The 27,892-nt window shown below is 46.5% G+C and overlaps 1 protein-coding gene across 5 annotated transcripts in view; it reads right to left on the reverse strand.

The window, feature by feature from the left end:
- Positions 1–27,892, reverse strand: part of AXDND1 (axonemal dynein light chain domain containing 1) — a 254,349-nt gene that overhangs the window by 41,611 nt on the left and 184,846 nt on the right. For all 5 annotated transcript variants that reach the window (XM_063939813.1, XM_063939816.1, XM_063939814.1 and 2 more), the window contains 3 exons: positions 19,900–20,113; positions 16,064–16,157; positions 10,774–10,982 (listed from right to left, as the gene is read on the reverse strand). In XM_063939813.1, the coding sequence (XP_063795883.1) occupies positions 10,774–10,982; positions 16,064–16,157; positions 19,900–20,113 (517 nt within the window). The remainder of the gene's footprint in view (positions 1–10,773; positions 10,983–16,063; positions 16,158–19,899; positions 20,114–27,892) is intronic.

Raw genomic sequence — 27,892 nt, forward strand, 5'->3', positions numbered from 1 at the left:
CTGCAGTACTAGTGTGATATTATATATATATATATTGATTTCATCTCATTATCATCCAGTCTATATTAGCAGCAGACACAGTACGGTAGTCCACGGCTGTAGCTACCTCTGTGTCGGCAGTCGCTGGTCCATCCATAATTGTATACCACCTACCCGTGGTTTTTTTTTTTTCTTTCTTCTTGATACATACTACTATAGTAGCTTACTGTAGCAGTCTGCGGTGCTGCTGAGCTGACAGTGTCCAGCAGGTCCGTCATCAGTCATTAGTACATAATAAATATATATTATATACCTGTCCGGCTGCAGTACTAGTGTGATATTATATATATATATATATTGATTTCATCTCATTATCATCCAGTCTATATTAGCAGCAGACACAGTACGGTAGTCCACGGCTGTAGCTACCTCTGTGTCGGCAGTCGCTGGTCCATCCATAATTGTATACCACCTACCCGTGGTTTTTTTCTTTTCTTTCTTCTTGATACATACTACTATAGTAGCTTACTGTAGCAGTCTGCGGTGCTGCTGAGCAGACAGTGTCCAGCAGGTCCGTCATCAGTCATTAGTACATAATAAATATATATTATATACCTGTCCGGCTGCAGTACTAGTGTGATATTATATATATATATATATATATATATTGATTTCATCTCATTATCATCCAGTCTATATTAGCAGCAGACACAGTACGGTAGTCCACGGCTGTAGCTACCTCTGTGTCGGCAGTCGCTGGTCCATCCATAATTGTATACCACCTACCCGTGGTTTTTTTTTTCTTTCTTCTTGATACATACTACTATAGTAGCTTACTGTAGCAGTCTGCGGTGCTGCTGAGCTGACAGTGTCCAGCAGGTCCGTCATCAGTCATTAGTACATAATAAATATATATTATATACCTGTCCGGCTGCAGTACTAGTGTGATATTATATATATATATATTGATTTCATCTCATTATCATCCAGTCTATATTAGCAGCAGACACAGTACGGTAGTCCACGGCTGTAGCTACCTCTGTGTCGGCAGTCGCTGGTCCATCCATAATTGTATACCACCTACCCGTGGTTTTTTTTTTCTTTCTTCTTGATACATACTACTATAGTAGCTTACTGTAGCAGTCTGCGGTGCTGCTGAGCTGACAGTGTCCAGCAGGTCCGTCATCAGTCATTAGTACATAATAAATATATATTATATACCTGTCCGGCTGCAGTACTAGTGTGATATTATATATATATATATATTGATTTCATCTCATTATCATCCAGTCTATATTAGCAGCAGACACAGTACGGTAGTCCACGGCTGTAGCTACCTCTGTGTCTTTTAGTTGTGCCTATTAAAATATGGAGAACAAAAATGTTGAGGTTCCAAAATTAGGGAAAGATCAAGATCCACTTCCACCTCGTGCTGAAGCTGCTGCCACTAGTCATGGCCGAGACGATGAAATGCCAGCAACGTCGTCTGCCAAGGCCGATGCCCAATGTCATAGTACAGAGCATGTAAAATCCAAAACACCAAATATCAGTAAAAAAAGGACTCCAAAATCTAAAATAAAATTGTCGTCGGAGAAGCGTAAACTTGCCAATATGCCATTTACCACACGGAGTGGCAAGGAACGGCTGAGGCTCTGGCCTATGTTCATGGCTAGTGGTTCAGCTTCACATGAGGATGGAAGCACTCAGCCTCTCGCTAGAAAACTGAAAAGACTCAAGCTGGCAAAAGCACCGCAAAGAACTGTGCGTTCTTCCAAATCCCAAATCCACAAGGAGAGTCCAATTGTGTCGGTTGCGATGCCTGACCTTCCCAACACTGGACGTGAAGAGCATGCGCCTTCCACCATTTGCACGCCCCCCTGCAAGTGCTGGAAGGAGCACCCGCAGTACAGTTCCTGATAGTCAGATTGAAGATGTCAGTGTTGAAGTACACCAGGATGAGGAGGATATGGGTGTTGCTGGCGCTGGGGAGGAAATTGACAAGGAGGATTCTGATGGTGAGGTGGTTTGTTTAAGTCAGGCACCCGGGGAGACACCTGTTGTCCGTGGGAGGAATAGGGCCGTTGACATGCCTGGTGAAAATACCAAAAAAATCAGCTCTTCGGTGTGGAAGTATTTCACCAGAAATGCGGACAACATTTGTCAAGCCGTGTGTTGCCTTTGTCAAGCTGTAATAAGTAGGGGTAAGGACGTTAACCACCTCGGAACATCCTCCCTTATACGTCACCTGCAGCACATTCATAATAAGTCAGTGACAAGTTCAAAAACTTTGGGCGACAGCGGAAGCAGTCCACTGACCAGTAAATCCCTTCCTCTTGTAACCAAGCTCACGCAAACCACTCCACCAACACCCTCAGTGTCAATTTCCTCCTTCCCCAGGAATGCCAATAGTCCTGCAGGCCATGTCACTGGCAATTCTGACGAGTCCTCTCCTGCCTGGGATTCCTCCGATGCATCCTTGCGTGTAACGCCTACTGCTGCTGGCGCTGCTGTTGTTGCTGCTGGGAGTCGATGGTCATCCCAGAGGGGAAGTCGTACTCGTAAGACCACTTTTACTACTTCCACCAAGCAATTGACTGTCCAACAGTCCTTTGCGAGGAAGATGAAATATCACAGCAGTCATCCTGCTGCAAAGCGGATAACTGAGGCCTTGGCATCCTGGGTGGTGAGAAACGTGGTTCCGGTATCCATCATTACTGCAGAGCCAACTAGAGACTAGTTGGAGGTACTGTGTCCCCGGTACCAAATACCATCTAGGTTCCATTTCTCTAGGCAGGCGATACCGAAAATGTACACAGACCTCAGAAAAAGAGTCACCAGTGTCCTAAAAAATGCAGCTGTACCCAATGTCCACTTAACCACGGACATGTGGACAAGTGGAGCAGGGCAGGGTCAGGACTATATGACTGTGACAGCCCACTGGGTAGATGTATGGACTCCCGCCGCAAGAACAGCAGCGGCGGCACCAGTAGCAGCATCTCGCAAACGCCAACTCTTTCCTAGGCAGGCTACGCTTTGTATCACCGGTTTCCAGAATACGCACACAGCTGAAAACCTCTTACGGCAACTGAGGAAGATCATCGCGGAATGGCTTACCCCAATTGGACTCTCCTGTGGATTTGTGGCATCGGACAACGCCAGCAATATTGTGTGTGCATTAAATATGGGCAAATTCCAGCACGTCCCATGTTTTGCACATACCTTGAATTTGGTGGTGCAGAATTTTTTAAAAAACGAGAGGGGCGTGCAAAAGATGCTGTCGGTGGCCAGAAGAATTGCGGGACACTTTCGGCGTACAGGCACCACGTACAGAAAACTGGAGCACCACCAAAAACGCCTGAACCTGCCCTGCCATCATCTGAAGCAAGAAGTGGTAACGAGGTGGAATTCAACCCTCTATATGCTTCAGAGGTTGGAGGAGCAGCAAAAGGCCATTCAAGCCTATACAATTGAGCACGATATAGGAGGTGGAATGTACCTGTCTCAAGCGCAGTGGAGAATGATTTCAACGTTGTGCAAGGTTCTGCAACCTTTTGAACTTGCCACACGTGAAGTCAGTTCAGACACTGCCAGCCTGAGTCAGGTCATTCCCCTCATCAGGCTTTTGCAGAAGAAGCTGGAGGCATTGAAGGAGGAGCTAAAAGGGAGCGATTCCGCTAGGCATGTGGGACTTGTGGATGCAGCCCTTAATTCGCTTAACAAGGATTCACGGGTGGTCAATCTGTTGAAATCAGAGCACTACATTTTGGCCACCGTGCTCGATCCTAGATTTAAAACCTACCTTGGATCTCTCTTTCCGGCAGACACACGTCTGCTGGGGTTGAAAGACCTGCTGGTGACAAAATTGTCAAGTCAAGCGGAACGCGACCTGTCAAAATCTCCTCCTTCACATTCTCCCGCAACTGGGGGTGCGAGGAAAAGGCTCAGAATTCCGAGCCCACCCGCTGGCGGTGATGCAGGGCAGTCTGGAGCGACTGCTGATGCTGACATCTGGTCCGGACTGAAGGACCTGACAACGATTACGGACATGTCGTCTACTGTCACTGCATATGATTCTCTCACCATTGAAAGAATGGTGGAGGATTATATGAGTGACCGCATCCAAGTAGGCACGTCAGACAGTCCGTACTTATACTGGCAGGAAAAAGAGGCAATTTGGAGGCCCTTGCACAAACTGGCTTTATTCTACCTAAGTTGCCCTCCCACAAGTGTGTACTCCGAAAGAGTGTTTAGTGCCGCCGCTCACCTTGTCAGCAATCGGCGTACGAGGTTACTTCCAGAAAATGTGGAGAAGATGATGTTCATTAAAATGAATTATAATCAATTCCTCCGTGGAGACATTGACCAGCAGCAATTGCCTCCACAAAGTACACAGGGAGCTGAGATGGTGGATTCCAGTGGGGACGAATTGATAATCTGTGAGGAGCGGGATGTACACGGTGATATATCGGAGGATGATGATGAGGTGGACATCTTGCCTCTGTAGAGCCAGTTTGTGCAAGGAGAGATTAATTGCTTCTTTTTCGGTGGGGGTCCAAACCAACCCGTCATTTCAGTCACAGTCGTGTGGCAGACCCTGTCACTGAAATGATGGGTTGGTTAAAGTGTGCATGTCCTGTTTATACAACATAAGGGTGGGTGGGAGGGCCCAAGTACAATTCCATCTTGCACCTCTTTTTTCTTTCATTTTTATTTGCGTCATGTGCTGTTTGGGGAGTGTTTTTTGGAAGGGCCATCCTGCGTGACACTGCAGTGCCACTCCTAGATGGGCCCGGTGTTTGTGTCGGCCACTAGGGTCGCTTATCTTACTCACACAGCTACCTCATTGCGCCTCTTTTTTTCTTCTTTGCGTCATGTGCTGTTTGGGGAGTGTTTTTTGGAAAGGCCATCCTGCGTGACACTGCAGTGCCACTCCTAGATGGGCCAGGTGTTTGTGTCGGCCACTAGGGTCGCTTAGCTTACTCACACAGCTACCTCATTGCGCCTCTTTTTTTCTTTGCGTCATGTGCTGTTTGGGGAGTGTTTTTTGGAAGGGCCATCCTGCGTGACACTGCAGTGCCACTCCTAGATGGGCCCGGTGTTTGTGTCGGCCACTAGGGTCGCTTATCTTACTCACACAGCTACCTCATTGCGCCTCTTTTTTTCTTCTTTGCGTCATGTGCTGTTTGGGGAGTGTTTTTTGGAAGGGCCATCCTGCGTGACACTGCAGTGCCACTCCTAGATGGGCCAGGTGTTTGTGTCAGCCACTAGGGTCGCTTAGCTTACTCACACAGCTACCTCATTGCGCCTCTTTTTTTCTTTGCGTCATGTGCTGTTTGGGGAGTGTTTTTTGGAAGGGCCATCCTGCGTGACACTGCAGTGCCACTCCTAGATGGGCCCTGTGTTTGTGTCGGCCACTAGGGTCGCTTATCTTACTCACACAGCTACCTCATTGCGCCTCTTTTTTTCTTTGCGTCATGTGCTGTTTGGGGAGTGTTTTTTGGAAGGGCCATCCTGCGTGACACTGCAGTGCCACTCCTAGATGGGCCCGGTGTTTGTGTCGGCCACTAGGGTCGCTTAGCTTAGTCATCCAGCGACCTCGGTGCAAATTTTAGGACTAAAAATAATATTGTGAGGTGTGAGGTATTCAGAATAGACTGAAAATGAGTGGAAATTATGGATTTTGAGGTTAATAATACTTTGGGATCAAAATGACCCCCAAATTCTATGATTTAAGCTGTTTTTTTAGTGTTTTTTGAAAAAAACACCCGAATCCAAAACACACCCGAATCCGACAAAAAAAATTCGGTGAGGTTTTGCCAAAACGCGGTCGAACCCAAAACACGGCCGCGGAACCGAACCCAAAACCAAAACACAAAACCCGAAAAATTTCAAGTGCACATCTCTAGTCTCTAATACCCTCCTGACAGAATGGACATTGCATTAATTCTGGATGCCAGCCGGCAAAATATCCCTCTGTGCATCCCTCATATATAAGACGACGTCTTTAATATGCTCTTATGTTCGCAAAATAGTATCCCTGTTTGACAGGGTCACAGACCACGCTGCAGCAGTACTATCTGCAAGTCTCAGTCTAGTACCTGAGTGTGTAAATACAGACTTCAGGATAGCCTCCTGCTTTTTATCAGCAGGTACCTTCAAAGTGGCCGTATCCTAAGACGGCAGTGCCACCTTTTTTGACGAACGTGTGAGCGCCTTATCCACCCTAGGGGATATCTCCTAGCGTAACGTATCCTCTGGCGGGAAAGGGTACGCCATCAGTAACTTTTTAGAAATTACCAGTTTCTTATCGGGGGAACCCACGCTTTTTCACACTTCATTCACTCATTTGATGGGGGAACAAAACACTGCCTGCTTTTTCTCCCCACACATAAAACCCTTTTTTAGTGGTACTTGGGTTAATGTCAGAAATGTGTAACACATTTTTTATTGCCGGGATCATGTAACAGATGTTCCTAGTGGATTGTGTATATGTCTCAACCTCGTCGACACTGAAGTCAGACTCCGTGTCGACATCTGTGTCTGCCATCTGAGGGAGCGGGCGTTTTTGAGCCCCTGATGGCCTTTGAGACGCCTGGGCAGGCGCGGCTGAGAAGCCGGCTGTCCCACAGCTGTTACGTCATCCAGCCTTTTATGTAAGGAGTTGACACTGTCGGTTTATACCTTCCACCTATCCATCCACTCTGGTGTCGGCCCCACAGGGGGCGACATCACATTTATCGGCATCTGCTCTGCCACCACATAAGCCTCCTCATCAAACGTGTCGACACAGCCGTACCGACACACCGCACACACACAGGGAATGCTCTGAATGAGGACAGGACCCCACACAGCCCTTTGGGAAGACAGAGAGAGAGTATGCCAGCACACACCAGAGCGCTATATAATTTAGGGATTAACACTATATTGAGTGAATTTTTCCCAATAGCTGCTTGTATATACAATATTGCGCCTAAATTTAGTGCCCCCCCTCTCTTTTTAACCCTTTGAGCCTGCAAACTACAGGGGAGAGCCTGGGGAGCTGTCTTCCAGCTGCACTGTGAAGAGAAAATGGCGCCAGTGTGCTGAGGGAGATAGCTCCGCCCCTTTTTCGCGGACTTTTCTCCCGCTTTTTTATAGATTCTGGCAGGGGTATTTATCACATATATAGCCTCTGGGGCTATATATTGTGATATATTTGCCAGCCAAGGTGTTTTTATTGCTGCTCAGGGCGCCCCCCCCCCCCAGCACCCTGCACCCTCAGTGACCGGAGTGTGAGGTGTGTATGAGGAGCAATGGCGCACAGCTGCAGTGCTGTGCGCTACCTTGGTGAAGACTGATGTCTTCTGCCGCCGATTTTCCGGACCTCTTCTTGCTTCTGGCTCTGTAAGGGGGACGGCGGCGCGGCTCCGGGAACGAACACCAAGGCCAGTTCCATGCAGTCGATCCCTCTGGAGCTAATGGTGTCCAGTAGCCTAAGAAGCCCAAGCTAGCTGCAAGCAGGTAGGTTCGCTTCTTCTCCCCTTAGTCCCTCAATGCAGTGAGCCTGTTGCCAGCAGGTCTCACTGTAAAATAAAAAACCTAAAATAAACTTTCTTTCTAGGAGCTCAGGAGAGCCCCTAGTGTGCATCCAGCTCGGCCGGGCACAGAAATCTAACTGAGGCTTGGAGGAGGGTCATAGTGGGAGGAGCCTGTGCACACCAGGTAGTCTAAAAGCTTTCTTTTAGTTGTGCCCAGTCTCCTGCGGAGCCGCTATTCCCCATGGTCCTTACGGAGTTCCCAGCATCCACTAGGACGTCAGAGAAATAGGCATTGATACACAAGGATAGATGCTACCTGTTGCATAATGGTCCATCAGATTGCTAGGTTATTAATGGGTTGTATGATATGATCACCCCGCAATGTTGGAAGACAAAATGTGAGGTTATGTGGACTGTACAGAGAAGATGTAACTGGATAGGGAAGCATTGAAGGTTATGTGGGTGGATCTGGAATTTGGTAGGCTTGTCTGAAGAGATGAGTTTTCAGGGAACGTTTAAAGGTTTGGAGACTAGAGGAGAGTCTTATTGTGCGTGCAATAAGGATTAGATTAGGGTTAGGTGTATAGTTAGATTCAAAAAGTTTTCCTATTGTTGACATGTCAACTGTCGACATTTACTATGGCAATGTTGACATTGTGACTGCCGACATTTGACATATCGACATTCTGTTGACATTCAGAACATATCGACATTATGCTGGAGGAATCTGATTTTAGAGTCACCTTTAAGACTGAGCTCTGCACTATGCACACACAACAGACATCAGCTGTGTGGTCGGGTTCAGTATGATTTCCCGGCAGACAGATGTGGTCACATAAACCTAATCCCCCTCCTCCGGCCCTAACCCTAACCTGCCCGCTATACTTATGGTTGGGATATCGGCCGTCGGGATGCTGGCTGTCGGGATTCCCGTAGAGTTTCATTCTACAGCAGCTGCTGTTTTTTGTTTAATATATTTATGACTCCTAGGTTGCACGACCACAATTTTCTTGTGAGTATATTTCTATGAGAATTACAATCTGTAATATTTATCATATAACCTTTGCAGTTACTATGTAACACTTTTTTGTCCAATTCCAAAATGTTTGCCTCTTTCGTATTAATATACTGTACATCGGTTTGTACAATTTTATTAAAACTTTTATAATAGAGAAAATATATTTTACTACAAACACACCCATAGCAATCTACTACAATTCAAATAAATGGCCAGACAAGATATGACCAAGGGGGTAATTCAGACCTGATCGCCGTTGTGCGAATTTACAAAGCGGATGATTATTGATCGACTGCGCATGCGTATAGATCATAGTGTGCACGCGTGAGGCCAAACTGCAAAAAAAATCCTGCGTCTTTTTTGATCGCTTAGTGTATGCAAGTTGATTGACAGGGAGCGGACGTTTGGGGGTGGTAACTGGCCATTTTCTGGGAGTGTCAGGAAAAACGCAGGCGTTCCCAAGCGTTTTCAGGGAGGGTGTTTGACGTCGGCTCTGGCCCGAACAGTCTGTTTTTATTGCACTGTAGGAGTAGGTCCTGGGCTACGCACAGGCTGCACAGACTGGAAAAAAATCAATGGTGAGTGAGTTGCGAACAGATTTGCAGCTGACCGGTGTTTGCAAACCTTTTCGCAAGGCGTATGCAGACTTGCACGGGGCGGGTATTCACTCTGTCTAGGCGGTGACTATCTGATCGCAAACCTCTGCAAATTCGCAGAGGAGCGATCAGGTCTGAATTAGACCCCATGTCTGCACCATGTTCAGGATTTAAATACACCCTCCCATGAGGTGTGGCAGGATGTGGTAACTTTAACCAATGTTCTCAATTATAGTAAACTATAGAAGCATCTAGATATGTAATACCCCTTTTCCACTGCGACTCGGGAGATTGCCGGGTCTATCAACCTGGCAATTTCCCGGATCTCCGCTCCGTAACCTTGGGGGTCAGGGTGGGACTTACTCCTGGGTTGTTTATCTTTACACTGACCAAAGTCTCAGGTTTTGCGCATTCACGTGCAAAAACCCAGGATTTTGAGGTCAGTGGAAAAGGTGTATAACTCAGTCAGTTTAATCAATGTTAACCGTTCATGAGCTTCTTTCACTGCTCTGCAGTATATTGAAAACTGCTTTGATTGAGATCACCTCCAATTATAAATGTCTCTTTTCTACTGTTGCAATAACTTCTGTTATTGTCAAATTAACTCAGTGAAAAAAGGTCCCCAAACAATAACCCAGGTCCAGTGACCCGGGAATCTAACCTGGGTAGCAAACAGGTTTGAACCTGGGAAGGACCTGGGTAACAGGCAGTGTAAGGATGACCCGGGTCCCAAAAGCTTAGGGTGAGTTGGATCACAAGCGATTGGAGATGATATCATCTCTAAGTGCAGGCAGAACAGAAAGATAACACCACAGTGTAATCAGTGCCCGGGTCGTGTGATGTGAATGGGGTCTGACCAGGGTTGGAAGGAACCCTGTTCCAAAACTCAGTTGGACCTGGGATTTCAATGGAAAAAGGATACAATTTCAAGTCTCCTCCTCCCTTCTCCCAAAATACAGCTGCTCCCTCCCACGTTCCAATTAAGGTGCATTCAGTCTCTACAGCAGATATACTGCAGATGGAAATGAAAATCTAAGGGCTGTAACACACACTCCGGTTTTTCTTGGATGGCAAAAAGCCGGACAAACTTTGTCCGGCTTTTTGCCATCCGGGAGAAACCGGCAGAGTCGCTCATACAGGACGGCTTTGAGCCGTGTGTAATGCTGTGCGCATGCGCAGCATCAGACACGGCTTCAGAAAAAACCGTTGTGTGTGAAAGCTCCCCTTCACACACATGGTTTACTGGCTCCAAAGACGGCCCGGCGGCCGCCCGGCCGCCGGACCTTCCAGTGGTGAGACCCGGCTGCAACCCGGCAGCCGGGCCGGGGCCGTGCAGTGTGAAGGGACCCTAGCCCTCACACTGTTAACTACAATGCCGGCACGGGAAAAAGCCGTCCGGCTTTTTCCCGGCCGGCAAAAGCCGGGTAGTGTGTTTCAGCACTATGGGTACAACATTTTTTTTACAGTAAGTTGATTTGCAAAATGTAACTTTGCCTGGTATCACATCCATTTGTCAACCTTAAGATTTAGTTGTGCTTTAATCTAAATTGTTTATTTTGCTTTCAATTATTAAGTATAACAATTCGTTACTGACGAATATTGTGACAGTTACTATTTACTTAAGTTTTCAAAAGTAGTATAATTTATGACTGAGAAGACTCACCTAGTAATGTAGGCGGAGAAAAGGTTTAATTTTTCAGATAAGGTCAGGGCTTCTTCTTGCATTTTCTGCACAGGAACTGTGGCAGCAAGCTCTTCCTTATCAAACCCAACAACGACTTTGGTATCTGAGGGATCAGAAGAGTAGTCTGGTGACAAGAGTATCAGAATGTCCACCAAGTATTGGACCATAGCCGTATGGAGGTTTGTTATCTGGGGAAATAACACAGACATTCAGAATATTTAAAACTGCAGGACGTTTCTGTTAGGGCATATCATATTATGATGAGTTATAGATCTGTCCTCATACACTGTGGCTTCAGTCTCGCTAAACAGCCCTTCTCGAAGACAACTGGTAGATTGCACTGATCAATTTGATGTGCGACATTTGTTGGACGAACCTGTTTACAAAGTGCTACGAGCTGTTCATGTTGCAGCTCAGCATCTGTAGTCAGGGGCGGAACTCTGGGAGGCAGTGGAGTCGGCTGCCGCCGGGCTCCTGGCCTCAAGGGGGCGCATCTCCTCCACACTGTCTCCCGCTGCCTGACTCCTGAAGAGGAGCTTTCGTGTCAGTGTCAGGGGGAGCCCGCAGATCAGGAGGACTGGAGGAGCTACTCGCAGCCTGGAACCTGTCACCGGAGGAGGAGGAGCTCGTAGCAGCATGCGCACCCTCAGCGTTCTGAGGGAAAATCCCACCGGCCAGCCGCTGTGTGCTCCGGCTCTGCGGGTAAGTGGAGGTCCAGGGCAGCCTCACTTACCCATCCTTGTGACGGTCACATTATCGTGCGTGCCGAATGCCGGTCATTGGGCGGCCGGGCGCGCGCGCGGGAGGGGGGGGGGCTTATTGTATACATTGCTGGGAGGTGCTGCACTTAGGATCCCTTCAATAATGACACACACAGCAGCACCATTATATAATCAATATTTCAATCTGGTACTATAGATTGTCACCAGGATACCATACCTGATGACAATCTATAGTACCAGATTGAAATATTGATTATATAAAGGTGCTGCTGTGTGTGTCATTACTGAAGGGATCCTAAGTGCAGCACCTCCCATCAATATATTAAAACTTCTTGTGGGGGCACCAGAATAAGTAAATGTATATATAGAGAGAGAGAGAGATGTGGAATTCAGTGGCACTCCACATACTTGAATATATTAATAATAAATAATTAATCCATGAATTAAATAAAGTATGGAGTATTAACTGTATACAAGTCTGTGGAGTGCCACTGAATTCTACATCTATATGAGACCGTTGCTTTGACCTAAGGAGGGCACCACAGCAAGAATTCATTGTACCCTCAAAGGAGTGTCAGGCTCACAGTCCTATAAAAAAATAAAATATATATATATATATATAGATATATATATATAGATATATATATATATATATAGATATATATAGAGGCAAAGTGTGACATTCCTAGATGCTCCCAACACCAGGTAAGAGATACTGCATGGCACTCCAGGACGTCTTTGAATCAATTACATTTTACTGCAATATATAACCCAGAATCGTTGATATATTGCGGTAAAAGTTTATTGATTTAAATAAGTCCTGGAGTGCCATGCAGTATCTCTCACCTGGTGTTGGGAGCATCTAAGGAAAGGACGCCACACTTATATACATCATTATCAGCAAGGGCACCCAGGCAACTGCATTTACAATGGTGAGTACTGAACCACAAGATTAATAATATATATATATATATATATATATATATATATAGTATTTTCATTAACTGTATCAGTGCGCAGTATGTTAGTGTCCATGGAATAAAGTGACTTGCATACTCCCTTTAGTGTGGATGGTGTAATGGTTAGCATTACTGCCTCACAGCACTGAGGTCATGGGTTTTGTTCCCGCCATGGCCCTAACTGTGTAGAGTTTGTATATTCTCCCATTGCTGGCGTGGATTTCCACCAGGTACTCTGGATAGGTAGGTTATTTGGCTCCCAACAAAAATTAACCCTAGTGCATGAGTGTACAGGGGCAGACTACATAGGCCAAGTATTTCTTATCTGCCATCAAATTCTATGTGACAGGTCTCGCAATAGTACAGCTGTCTGGTTCTTGCCTCCGGCCGGGGAGAGGGAGTGCAGACTAGAGTCCTGGGAGCTGCTATCCACCTCCTCCTTCTCCAGTGTGACCTGCCACCTCCACACATCCTTATGATTTGTCCCTGAACTGTGATCAGGACTAACGCTAGGAGAGAAAGCCTTGTGATGAACATCTGCTTAATTCTCCATGTCCGCCACCCTGCATGACACCCTGCCTGCTGTATGTGAGAGTGTAGAGAGCAGTCACTGGACGTTGTGTCCCCTATACTGAGCGGGATATCAGAGTTATTTCTGCGTCTTCCGTCATTCTGCTGCGGAGCCCATCCACACACTGCTGATGCGGGGGTCACCCACTTTATAGGCTGCTACACAGGTACTTATGGTGTTAAAATAGGAAGAAGAGCTGTTGTGTAGCCTACACATGGAGCCCTCCTCATCAATCCCTATAATTATGGGGATTGTTATTAACTGAGCCAGGGCAGTCGGGCTTAATCCCCTGCTGTATTGTTCTTGAAAGTGGCGTTTGTGTGTTTTTGATATATACATACTGTATATCGGCACACCACTGCGCCAAAGCATCTACATTGTGACACGCTAGTGGGTGAGGGAGTACTGTAGATTTGCTATAAAGGTATGCTGGTGTCTATTTTATTGTGATGACTGACTTGGAGTGCGTCCACTTTGTATGTGTATCTATATTACTATTGGGAAAGGCACCTGAGCACGCTACTACTGTTCAACATGAGTGCCAGATAGCTATATATGAAGGGCGTGTGTGTCTACAGTATGTAGGGGGGGGGGGGCACCAACACTTATCATGCCTCCGGGCGACTGGGGCGAACTTACGCACTGTCTGTAGTACATTCTCTGAGTGATGTTTCACTGCTTTTGTGATGTGAATAAGATGCAAAATGTAAAGAGTGGCTCAGTCACGCCGGGCATCTCACAGCATACCGAGGCTAAGTGCCTAATTACACATTTGTAAAGGGTATCTCTATCTTAAAATCCTATCTTATCTCTATCTCTATCTTAAAGTTAACAAACCCAATATATGCAAGAAATGTTTTTTTTTTTTAGATAATAGCGGATCCGTATTTTGTAAACAAAGCAAGCTATAAACATGGGTGTAAATGTATGTGACATGCACAAACTATGCGCATAGGCTACTAATGCCGACCTGCTGTGGGCATGTCTTGTGATACTTGGAACTTTATATATTTGTGCAATGGCTTCTTTAGTTAATACATTTTATATCTGCATTTGATTGCGCAATTCAGGCCAACTCTATCAGATCCACAGTGCAAACATTAATAAGGAGATATCTCTCTCCCCTCTTCCATAGTAGAGTTACTGAAGCCCATGTCACATTTTCCACCACACCCACCGCGGTGGCATGCATATTACAGATGTGTCCACTTACACCTATCCTCAAATCGGGCCAAATAGTCTCTTTTGGCGTGCCATAGACTTTGTGACTATGCCGTGTCATATGTCTCACCACTGTCGTTCTCACAAAATATCTGTCTTAATTACATCACTACACCTATACTCAAATCGTGCCAAATAGTCTTGTTAGGCATGCCATAGACTGTGTGACTAAGCTGTGCCATATGTTACACCCAGTGCACCAAATAGTCCCCCTTTGGTAATGCGCAGCCATAAAGGGGAGTGGCCTAGCTGGAAGTGGCGTGTCCTGTAGTCACCGCCTCCATTTTCAGATGCTGGGCTGCCACAGAGACTCTTCCTGCACTGACGGTTTCTCCTCAGTGACAGATGCCGGGCACTGCACGAGAATGTAACAGTGCAGCACCCGGCTCCCAGTTACTGAGGAGCTGGCATTTTACCCCTACAGATATCAACACCCAGTGCGATCTGCATCCCCTGCACCCTCTAGTGACACCAGTGAGCTGTGCCATGCTTCACGTCATCCATCGTTGTGCTTAACCTGTGACTTTACACCAATTTCTTTGCAACAAAAATCTTAAGCCTAAATGCCTAGCACAATATAAGCTACTGTGTATGTGGCTACAATGAGAATAAGATGCTATATTTGGGTCTAGGAATCGCTACTCGTGGTGGGGCATCTAAGTCACACCATGGCTGTATGTGGACACATCTGTATACAGTCCAATGGACCTGCCTTGAGGTCTGAGATTGGGAAACACCATTGTAAACAGTTTATCCAGTATTTACCACATCTCCAGCTCGCCTAACACCAACTTATAAATGGTGCTGTAGGTAATGGGTATAGACCAGTGACGTGCGGTGGGGTGGGGCAGGTGAGGCAGAGCCTTTCCTGTCATAGTAACATTTGTGTCTGTTTTAACTGAGTATATGAAAAATATAAAGAATATGTTAGAAATATCTTCTTTGTATTATTCCAATCATTTTTATAGCCAAAACTCTGCAGTAAATGTCTATGGCAGGTGATGCAGTGCCTCCCCTGCTTATCTTTTCCACACATCTCTGATCAATACTGACCAAATTTCCAGGAGTTTATACTGCTGCACCAGATGTACCCTTTGGCTTATACTCGTATTGCGTGTAAATCTGGCTCTGGTGCTAGCCAGTGCCTCCTGAGCCATTTACCTCACCGCACTTCCCTGGTATAGACATGTACACAACATGAAATTCAGTTGTGCTGTGCAATACAGTAGGAGTTAGGGTGGTACATATATATGGGTGGAATATGTGAGTATACCATAAACGCTGCTAGTGGTGCCGGGATAGAGCAGCCATCATGTTTGGTTTTGTTTTACTCAGAAGAATTAAATGGGTGGTATTCATGTGACCGGCGGTCGGGAGACCGACAGTCACATGACCTCCTCCAGCATCCCAACTCCTCACTATCCCGATGGTCGGCATGCCGACCAACAGGGACTATATCCACTCGTGGGTGTCCACGACACCCATAGAGTGGGAATAGAACCCGTGGCGACCGTAGGTCGCCACCGAGCCCACAGCGTGGCGAGCGCAGCAAGCCCGCAAGGGGCTTGTTGCACTCGCCGCTCCCCGCCGGGATCCCGGCGTCAGTATGCTGCTGGGATCCCGGTGTCGGTAAGCTGACTGGCGGTCTCCTGACCACCGGTCAGCCATAATACACCCGGATTAAATGACAGATTGTTAGCAGAAAAATACAATAGTACAGCTGTGGCTTTGTGTCTGGCCAGCGAGCTGCCTGTTCTGTATATTAGCCAGATCTACTCCCAACAAAGCATACAAACCTCCTGGGTGAGCTGCACATTGTCTCTCTCTGTTCCGCTTGTGATGGTCAGAACCCAATGCTGCAGCGTCTTAAAGACCTCTTCTGTTTCCACTCTAATGAGATAATACGAGTTACTATACTTCTTAGAAGCAGATAATTACTCAAATACATTTACATGGGTTCTATCAATAGATACAAGAATTATATCTGTATGCTATTTATTATTCCCTCCCAATACCGGTTATTGGTGGTCATATTTAAATGAATGCATATAGCATCCTGATGGATGGTATGCCGGTGGAAAGGTCTGGGGGGAGGAAGGGGGTGAAGGGTTATGGTTAGGCACTGGGGGGAGGGTGTTTAGCCCTAGCCGCCACCCCCAGAGGGTTACACATAGCCGCCACCCCCGGACGGTTATCCATTGCCGCCAGGTTTAGGCTAGGATAGGAGAGGTAAAAATACTTACCCCCTCTGACGTCAGGATCTTTAATCCCGACGACCGGGATTTCATACCGAACCCTATTTAAAGGGTAAACTGTACAATCAGATGGCTATTTGTTTCTGGTTGTACTTTGTGGGAAAGATGCTGAGTCTCATGCAGGTTGGAGGTCATCTCAGCTCAGTAATGTACTGATGATGGGACGGTATGACAGTCCTCCAAAATGGGACACTCCAGACAAATTCAGGACTGTTTCCTGCACATTTCATTATTAAATGTTGGTATGCAACATAGAGGAGAATATGGACAAAGCAGTTGTTTGTCATTTGTGTGACTTACAAGTCGGTTTTCTTTGCATTGCTTTTTCTGCGTGCACCTTCAAACGATCCCACTGAACAAGGTGGATATATGTACTATGGGGTCTATTTATGTATACACACATTTTTGGTTCCTAAAGTAGCATTTACTATCAACATTTTTTGCAGCATTAAGGTGCACAATGCTGCGATTATTATCAGTTTCTATTGCAAGAGACTTTTCAGTTTTAATTAAAGAATCCTGAGTATGTACTAAATGTAAATCGAAGGGACAACAGTTATGATAACCCCTGCGAGTTACAGGGCGGTATTCAATTATTTGAAAAGTCAGTTGGGTGTCTGTTTTTTCCTATCTAATAGACAGGAAAAAACAGACTCCCAACCGACTTTTCAAACAATTGAATCTCCCCCACAGCCTGGCCACACTGGAGGAGTCACTAACATTTTTGAAAGACTCTGGGGCAGATTTATTAAGCCTGGTGAAGTGATAAAGTGGAAAGTGATAAAGGACCAGCCAGTCAGCTCCTAACTGTCATTTTTCAAACCAAGCCTGTAACATGACAGTTAGGAGCCGATTGGCTGGTGCGTTATCACCTTCCACTTTATCACTTCACCAGGCTTAATACATCTGCCCCTCTGTCTGAGAATCTCACACCGTGCATCAGTTTCTGGAGCCGGGCAGAGGCTGTGGGAGAGGAATCATAAGACCCTCTTCTGTTTCCATAGGCATAACACAGTTTACACCATCTCAGGATGGCAAAAACCAACATGGCAAAACTCAGCAAAGCCTATTGATAATAATGGGGACTGCGGTCAGCAGCATTAATTAGCCCTTTGCAGGAGATTTTTTTATAGTGGGAACACATAAAATGATGCAAAAACTGCTGTTTCTACATAATTTTATGGACCCCCCCCCTTCCTGATAAATAGAACGTTAAGAGAGCCTTTTTCTGACTTATTTATCATTGCTATCATGCCAGGACAGTGCATTCGATACAAGTCTGTCCAGGTGATTCCTGAACTCCATTAACAATTATTTTGTCGCTTGCTTTTAGTACCTGTGAAAGAATGAACTCCAGGTTCTCACACATGGGGTCATTCTCTCCCGATCGCACTCTGCAGTTTATCGCATGCTCCGGTACCGCAGTGTGCCGGCGCATGCCAGATGGCCGAAGGCCGTCGCTGCGCTATGGTCGCCTCTGCCTGATTGACAGGCAGAGGCGGTCGCAGGGTGGGGGGGGGGTGGAACGGTGGCGTTTGGCCGCCGGACCGTGGGCGCGGTCCGGCCAGCGTAGGCGCGGCCGGACCGTGCAGGGGATGATCCACAGTGGCTGCGTGATGTAACACGCAGCCGCTGCGGGACGGGGAGCGACGAGTAGCTCCCGGCCAGCACGCTAAAGCTGCGCTGGCCGGGAGCTACTCCTAAAGTGCAAACCTAGCACCAGCGACAGCAATGCGCGGGGCTGTGCATCGCTATCGCTGTGGGGGTAAAATCTAAGCGATCTAGTCAGATTGCTTAGATAATCGCTCCGTGAGTACCCCCCTTTACTCATGCAAAAACTGGCTTCCCCCATTTAAGGCTGCAGAAATAGGGCTCTTTGTTTCTTACAGGGCTAATGAAGATACCAGCATTTGCATGCATGGTGTATGCGGTGCAGTTTACACAGAACACAGAAAATACAACAGGCACTGTGATCAGTAATCAGATGCCTGCTTTTCATTCTGTGCATACAGTCAGTGTGGTCAGGACACAGTTACTGTGCACATTATGCACAGTGCACTGCGAGCTCTAGAAGAAAATAAGCCCGAATTGGAATGTTTGCCCTCTCAATGTTTCCGCTCCAGGTTCACAATTACAGTTACAGTACCTCATGTTACTGCTCTATGGTGATGTCAATGTTTACATTCTCACAGTTACACAATGGCCTGGCCCACTTCAAATCAAGTAACTCATGGACATGCATTAGTTGGTCAACTGAAATACTCTGTGCTGCTGTCGACATTCTCGCACTCTGAGTGGCTGCAAGCTTTTCTATAACCCACCACTTCACCACCTTTAAGTCTGTAAAAATCCATTGTCAATACCATGCTTTCACCTGCGGTCCCCAATGTGTGCCTTCTTTATGCCCCATAGTCCTTTTCTCCGCTATGTACTCCATCCCACTGAATTATCAGCTTTGTTTGTTATAGCCACTGGCGTGCGCAGCACATTTTATTAGGGGGTGCACTGTCGGAGGGGTGTGTCTATCACCGCCTTTTGGGCGTGTCTAGCACCATCTATTGATGGTCAACGCATATAAAATATCCACCTTTGTACCAATCCTAATAAAGCAGATACATTGTCAGATGTTGCGGTGTGTTCCAAACAAACACCCCTGATGGCACTCACTGCAATTACAGTGCTCCTACTCAGCCTGGTCTGGCTCCCCCTCTCTTTCCCCTGCAAGCTGCAACAGCTTACTTACAAGTCAGTCACTCACTGACAATGACAGTCGCAGACTAGTATTGCCGCTGCTGGAAAAACGAGTGACGTGTCAATGTTGCTGCCGACTGCCTGCCAGTATTGAATTTGTCTTCCTAAGAGGAACGCTGGCTGCATGCTGCTCCTCATCAGCGGCTGGCATTGGCACAGCATAGACAGAGAGATGTGTGTATGTGGTGGGTATGCAAGCAGCATGACGTAATAACGTTACGTCACACTGTTTTTGTACATGGAGGTGGAGCTGGGAATTTGAAAGCCGGTGTAAGTGGCACCCTTGATTAACCCAGGCGTCCGGTTGGTAATGAGGTCCTAACAGGGTGCAGCGCAGAGGGGACAGTAATCAGCCTGCTCGGCGATCGCTGCATCAGGCATGTGAGATCGGGGTGCCAGACATTAGGGGGTGCCTGTGCGCACCAGGCATCCCCCCTGCGCACACCTATGGTTATAGCTTGTATTATCAGACACTAAAATCCCTTCTCTAGTGTTACAGAGTGTTATGATTAAATGTATATTTTTAACATATTACTCTTAGGAATGTAAATATACAGTACAGTATATAACACTTCTGATATGATTTCTTGTGCAGCCAAATCTAGATTTTAATGTATTGTTCATACTTTTTGATAGAATCCAATCTGGGTTTTTCTTCTGAGTCTGGACTCCCTATTAGTTCAAATACTTGCTCGGCTTGGGCAATCCATTCGGGAAGAAGGTGGAACAAGCTTGACCAATCAGATTCTCTTGTGTCTTTGGGTGCATATTTATGTGCATGCAGTGGCAATGACCAGTGCTCCAAACTGCTTGACATTGATGTGAGGCCTCTGGCGACTCCTGTACAGTGTACATATGAGAGAAGAAAGCAGAGACATCAGCGTTTTATGCTGAATGGCAGCCAAATATCATACTATGCTGAATGCCAGGCCGGATTAAGGTCTGGGGTGTCCCTGTGCAACAAATCTGTGGGCCCCCCACACACAGTCCTCACAACTGCAAAAAAACATTGGAGTAGGAGTACAGCATTTACCTGTCTCCTCTCCGTCCTCCTCGGCAGTTGAGCTGTTCCTTTACAGCTGCGGCCGCCGAGGGGCGTCAAATCTCGCGAGACTTCACACTGCAGTGAGTGAAGCTCCTCAGCGGCTGAAGCTGTAATGGAACGTCTCAGCTGCCGAGGAGGACGGAGAGGAGACAGGTAAATGCTGTACTCCTACTCCAATGTTTTTTTGCAGTTGTGAGGACAGTGGTGGTCATTCCGAGTTGTTCGCTCGGTAATTTTCTTTGCATCGCAGCGATTTTCCGCTAATTGCGCATGCGCAATGTTCGCACTGCGACTGCGCCAAGTAAATTTGCTATGAAGATTGGTATTTTACTCACGGCTTTACAAGGTTTTTTCTTCGTTCTGATGATCGTAATGTGATTGACAGGAAGTGGGTGTTTCTGGGCGGAAACTGGCCGTTTTATGGGAGTGTGTGAAAAACGCTACAGTTTCTGGGGAAAACGCGGGAGTGGATGGAGAAACGGAGGAGTCTCTGGGCGAACGCTGGGTGTGTTTGTGACGTCAAACCAGGAACGACAAGCACTGAACTGATCGCACTGGAAGAGTAAGTCTCGAGCTACTCAGAAACTGCACAGAGAAGTCTTTTCGCAATATTGCGAATCTTTCGTTCGCAATTTTGATAAGCTAAGATTCACCCCCAGTAGGCGGTGGCTTAGCGTGTGCAATGCTGCTAAAAGCAGCTTGCGAGCGAACAACTCGGAATGAGGGCCAGTGTGTGGGGGCCCCGGGACCACTGCCCCTTCCGCCCCGCCTTAATCCGGCTCTGGCTGAATGTTAAAGCTTTGCTGCTGAAGGTTTCCAATGATATTAAACAGGAAACCTGGACAAATATCATGTATATAGTCCAAAAAAAACTATTGTATTAGCATCTTTTCTTTTTATATAATTACTTGCTTTATATTTTGAAAGCTAATCATTATCAGAAATAAAAATTATATAAACCCTTACATGCACTCCACAATAATACAATATACACTTTATTAGTCATTTAAAAATACAGTTGTAATAAATTATTATTACCATTAATTTATAACAAATACGTAGACATCATATACAATGACAAAACATACACATTCACATGTAACACATAAACCTACATTTGCATGCTAAGAATTATTTAGAAGAAACTGGACACTCTATTGTCCTGTGTACTGGAGCCTGGATTCCTATATCACTGCTGGGGAATCATAGCGTGTTGTTTCATGCAGTGACTGCTGCAGCGTAACACCTACAGTATGTGTGAGTGTGAGGTGTGCTTACCGGATAACAGTTACAGTCTGTCGCTAGGCAATGTGTCTCCCTGATAGAGCAATAACAATAATATGCCTTTTGTTCCATCAGTTACATTATGTGTCAGCCAAAGGAGACCACTATTTAATTAAGTAAACTATGCTGGAGTCCAAAGATGTATATATAGAGATCTACTGTATCTTATTCTTTTCATCAGTGGTAACTGTACACCGCTACACCTGCTGTTTTTGCAGTTTGCTACTATTAACCCTGCATGTGCATGGACATCTGTTTGATGTTCATCCACAGGTGTCATAGGTGAGAGAGACTTATACCCCTTGCAGTCATCCTCCAAAATCCCGGGTTTTTGCACACGAACGCGCATCGACCCGGGATTTTGTTATGTCTGAAAGGCACTAACCCGGGAACATGGTCTTAAGTCCCAGGTGAACAACCCGGATTAAGTGTGAATAGTGCGACACAGGAATTTACTCCCAGGTTGAATCTAGATGCCTCTGACTGGCGTTTACTGCTGGTGGGGGTGGGGCTGCCTGGAACGGGCGTGCGCCAGCTGCTGCGGTCCGTGCTGCAGAATGTAGTAAAAGCCGGCGCAGCATAGCAACAGAGACGTGGCCGTTGTGGTGAGGTCTGGTGGCTGGTGTGTGACATGTATGTGTGTATGAGTTTGGCATATGTGTGTATATGACATGTATGTATGTATGTGTAAGACATGTATGTGTGACGTGTGTGTGTATGACATGTGACATGAGAGTAGTTTGGTCTGCCCTGGCTTATAGAATGCAAGGGCAGACCAGGCTTATGTCTAAAAGGGGTCAAGCCGGGAATTTCCCAGGTCACAGGTTTAGTGTGAAAGGGGATCCCAGCAAAAACCTGGGATTTTTCAGAGGTGCAAAACCCGGGAATGAGCAGGGAAATTCCCGGGTTGTATGTCTGAAAGGGGTTTTAGCTACAACTGAGTGCGTAACCTTGGGTACTACAGAGGTAGATGTGATGAAGAACTGCATCAATACCACTCATCAGGCAAAGAGTAGGTTGCATTATTGACTCATATGCAGGGGTGGATTATTAGAGGAGGATGCCTGTGTGTAGGCTGCTTGCCGGTCCCCTCCCGTTAGCAGACGCAGTGTTGTACACTCTGGCTTTGTTCCAGGAAAGATGAGCTTGTGTGCCCATCACTGGGAAAATGGCCGTTGCGCAATTTTCCTGGTGATTTATGTCACCAGCGCCGGCAGCCGTGGATTCCTGAGGGGTAAGTATAATTATATGGGTGCAGGGTGTGCGGTGTGGGCCTCCCTTTGGCCAGGAACCCGCACCTCCGGCCAACTCAGACTTCACCACTTTCAGCCCCATATGGTTGATATGCAAAAGGTCAACAGATGAAAGGTCGACAGTGCTTAAGGTCGACAGGTACAAAAGGTCGACGGGTTCAAGCGGTCAACGTGACAATGGTCGACACATAAATGGTCGACATATGTTTTGGTGTTTTTTTCATGTTTTCTAAAAATTTGCTTGATTTACTATCCATGTGGACATCTATTGAGAATAGTAACCTGTGGTGAAGGTACACGTTTGTACTGATGGTGGTCACATAACATGAAATATACAAGATTTGGCCCAAAAAACATGTGTCGACCTTTGAACCTGTTGACCTTAAGCACTGTCAACCTTTCACCTGTTGACCTTTTGTACCTGTTTTTAATGCTGGTTAACTTACAGGACGAGAAAGCAATACCTTATTTCACTAAAGTTCAAGCCGCTGCGGCCGTTCTGTTTACACACCTTGCGTACACAAGCCCGTACCGTGGCCCTCATTCCGAGTTGTTCGCTCGCAAGCTGCTTTTAGCAGCTTTGCACACGCTAAGCCGCCGCCTACTGGGAGTGAATCTTAGCATAGTAGATTTGCGAACGAAAGATTAGCAGATTTGCGAATAGACAGTTCTTAGCAGTTTCTGAGTAGCTCGAGACTTACTCTGCCACTGCGATCAGTTCAGTCAGTTTCGTTCCTGGTTTGACATCACAAACACGCCCAGACACTCCCTCGTTTCTCCAGCCACTCCCGCGTTTTTCCCAGAAACGGCTGCGTTTTTTCACACACACCCATAAAACGGCCAGTTTCCGCCCAGAAACACCCACTTCCTGTCAATCACACTACGATCACCAGAACGAAGAAAAAACCTTGTAATGCCGTGAGTAAAATACCTAACTTAATAGCAAATTTACTTGGCGCAGTCGCAGTGCGAACATTGCACATGCGCAATTAGCGGAAAATCGCTGTGATACGAAGAAAATTACTGAGCGAACAACTCGGAATGAGGGCCCGTGTACGCACTCTGCGTACTCACACCGAATGGGCGAAATAAGTACGCACTTTGCGTACACAGGCCTACACGCTGTGAGCACAATGCAGCAACACGTGTGGCTGAGATACACTTAAACCATTAGCAGGAAAGGGACACAACACCAATTGTATTTAAAATGTTGGGATCCAACCTACCAACATATATTTACTAAAAGGGGGTTACAACAATAATACAATCACAATAAGAGAAGAGGCTACAATCAATGATACATAAGTTTGTTTCGCCAGCGCCACCAAGTCCCGGTCCTCAGTCAATCAAGATAGATGACCTTCACAGAAAGTGTCTGGCCGGCCAGGCAGCTTGGCTTTTATACATTTGTCCAAAACATGATACAATAGAAACTGTAATCTCTTCACCTATAGGTCACAGGGATGGTCATTTACAGTACAAGAGGGGTCATAGGTCGGTTTGAATAGGTGGGCGATGCCTGGTCCAGGTGTACTTGCAGTTGGTCTCCGTCGAAGATCAGGAGTACAGTAAATACTAGTGATGAGCGGGTTCGGTTCCTCGGAATCCGAACTTCACCCATTTTACACGGGTCCGAGGCAGATTCGAATGTTCCCGCCTTGCTCGGTTAACCCGAGCGCGCCCGAACGTCATCATCCCGCTGTCGGATTCTCGCGAGATTCGGATTCTATATAAGGAGCCGTGCGTCGCCGCCATTTTTCACTCGTGCATTGGAAATGATAGTGAGAGGACGTGGCTGGCGTCCTCTCACTTTGTTTCAGAACTTTCAGGGGGCTGCAAATATCTTTATTCTGGGGACCAGCAGTATTATACGTTCTCTGTCTGAAAAACGCTCCATATCTGTGCTCAGTGTGCTGCATATATCTGTGCTCACACTGCTTTATTGTGGGGACTGGGGACCAGCAGTATTATATAGGAGGAGTACAGTGCAGAGTTTTGCTGACCAGTGACCACCAGTATTATACGTTCTCTGCCTGAAAAACGCTCCATATCTGTGCTGCATTGTAGTATATAGTAGGAGTACAGTGCATAATTTTTCTGACCACCAGTATATAATATATAGGAGTACGGTACAGAAGGCCACTGCTCTACCTACCTCTGTGTCGTCAAGTATACTATCCATCCATACCTGTGGTGCATTTCAGTTTTGCACAGTTTGCTGACCACCAGTATATAATATATAGCAGTACGGTACAGTAGGCCACTGCTCTACCTACCTCTGTGTCGTCAAGTATACTATCCATCCATACCTGTGGTGCATTTCAGTTTTGCACAGTTTGCTGACCACCAGTATATAATATATAGCAGTACGGTACAGTAGGCCACTGCTCTACCTACCTCTGTGTCGTCAAGTATACTATCCATCCATACCTGTGGTGCATTTCAGTTTTGCACAGTTTGCTGACCACCAGTATATAATATATAGCATTACGGTACAGTAGGCCACTGCTCTACCTACCTCTGTGTCGTCAAGTATACTATCCATCCATACCTGTGGTGCATTTCAGTTTTGCACATATTGCTGACCACCAGTATATAATATATAGCATTACGGTACAGAAGGCCACTGCTCTACCTACCTCTTTGTCGTCAAGTATACTATCCATCCATACCTGTGGTGCATTTTAGTTGTGCACAGTTTGCTGACCACCAGTATTTAGTATATAGCAGTACGGTACAGTAGGCCACTGCTCTACCTACTTCTGTGTCATCAAGTATACTATCCATCCATACCTGTGGTGCATTTCAGTTGTGCGCAGTATATATAGTAGTAGGCCATTGCTATTGATGCTGGCATATAATTCCACACATTAAAAAATGGAGAACAAAAATGTGGAGGGTAAAATAGGGAAAGATCAAGATCCACTTCCACCTCGTGCTGAAGCTGCTGCCACTAGTCATGGCCGAGACGATGAAATGCCATCAACGTCGTCTGCCAAGGCCGATGCCCAATGTCATAGTAGAGAGCATGTAAAATCCAAAAAACAAAAGTTAAGTAAAATGACCCAAAAATCAAAATTAAAAGCATCTGAGGAGAAGCGTAAACTTGCCAATATGCCATTTACGACACAGAGTGGCAAGGAACGGCTGAGGCCCTGGCCTATGTTCATTGCTAGTGATTCAGATTCACATGAGGATGGAAGCACTCATCCTCTCGCTGGAAAACTGCAGTGCCACTCCTAGATGGGCCAGGTGTTTGTTTCGGCCACTTGGGTCGCTTAGCTTAGTCACACAGCTACCTCATTGCGCCTCTTTTTTACTTTGCATCATGTGCTGTTTGGGGACTATTTTTTAAATCTGCCATCCTGTCTGACACTGCAGTGCCACTCCTAGATGGGCCAGGTGTTTGTGTCGGCCACTTGGGTCGCTTAGCTTAGTCATCCAGCTACCTCAATGCGCCTCTTTTTTTCTTTGCATCATGTGCTGTTTGGGGACTATTTTTTAAATCTGCCATCCTGTCTGACACTGCAGTGCCACTCCTAGATGGGCCAGGTGTTTGTGTCGGCCACTTGGGTCGCTTAGCTTAGTCACACAGCTACCTCATTGCGCCTCTTTTTTTCTTTGCATCATGTGCTGTTTGGGGACTATTTTTTTGAAGTGCCATCCTGCCTGACACTGCAGTGCCACTCCTAGATGGGCCAGGTGTTTGTGTTGGCCACTTGTGTCGCTTAGCTTAGCCATCCAGCGACCTTGGTGCACCTCTTTTCTTCTTTGCATCATGTGCTGTTTGGGGACTATTTTTTAAATCTGCCATCCTGTCTGACACTGCAGTGCCACTCCTAGATGGGCCAGGTGTTTGTGTCGGCCACTTGGGTCGCTTAGCTTAGTCACACAGCTACCTCATTGCGCCTCTTTTTTTCTTTGCATCATGTGCTGTTTGGGGACTATTTTTTTTAAGTGCCATCCTGCCTGACACTGCAGTGCCACTCTTAGATGGGCCAGGTGTTTGTGTCGGCCACTTGGGTCGCTTAGCTTAGTCATCCAGCGACCTCGGTGCGCCTCTTTTTTTCTTTGCATCATGTGCTGTTTGGGGACTATTTTTTAAATCTGCCATCCTGTCTGACACTGCAGTGCCACTCCTAGATGGGCCAGGTGTTTGTGTCGGCCACTTGTGTCGCTTAGCTTAGTCACACAGCTACCTCATTGCGCCTCTTTTTTTCTTTGCATCATGTGCTGTTTGGGGACTATTTTTTTTAAGTGCCATCCTGCCTGACACTGCAGTGCCACTCCTAGATGGACCAGGTGTTTGTGTCGGCCACTTGTGTCGCTTAGCTTAGCCATCCAGCGACCTTGGTGCACCTCTTTTTTTCTTTGCATCATGTGCTGTTTGGGGACTATTTTTTTGAAGTGCCATCCTGCCTAACACTGCAGTGCCACTCCTAGATGGGCCAGGTGTTTGTGTCGGCCACTTGTGTCGCTTAGCTTAGCCATCCAGCGACCTCAATGCGCCTCTTTTTTTCTTTGCATCATGTGCTGTTTGGGGACTATTTTTTAAATCTGCCATCCTGTCTGACACTGCAGTGCCACTCCTAGATGGGCCAGGTGTTTGTGTCGGCCACTTGGGTCGCTTAGCTTAGTCACACAGCTACCTCATTGCGCCTCTTTTTTTCTTTGCATCATGTGCTGTTTGGGGACTATTTTTTTGAAGTGCCATCCTGCCTGACACTGCAGTGCCACTCCTAGATGGGCCAGGTGTTTGTGTTGGCCACTTGTGTCGCTTAGCTTAGCCATCCAGCGACCTTGGTGCACCTCTTTTCTTCTTTGCATCATGTGCTGTTTGGGGACTATTTTTTAAATCTGCCATCCTGTCTGACACTGCAGTGCCACTCCTAGATGGGCCAGGTGTTTGTGTCGGCCACTTGGGTCGCTTAGCTTAGTCACACAGCTACCTCATTGCGCCTCTTTTTTTCTTTGCATCATGTGCTGTTTGGGGACTATTTTTTTTAAGTGCCATCCTGCCTGACACTGCAGTGCCAC

This window comes from Pseudophryne corroboree, chromosome 9, assembly GCF_028390025.1.
Source record: "Pseudophryne corroboree isolate aPseCor3 chromosome 9, aPseCor3.hap2, whole genome shotgun sequence".
NCBI classification, from domain to species: Eukaryota; Metazoa; Chordata; class Amphibia; order Anura; family Myobatrachidae; genus Pseudophryne; species Pseudophryne corroboree.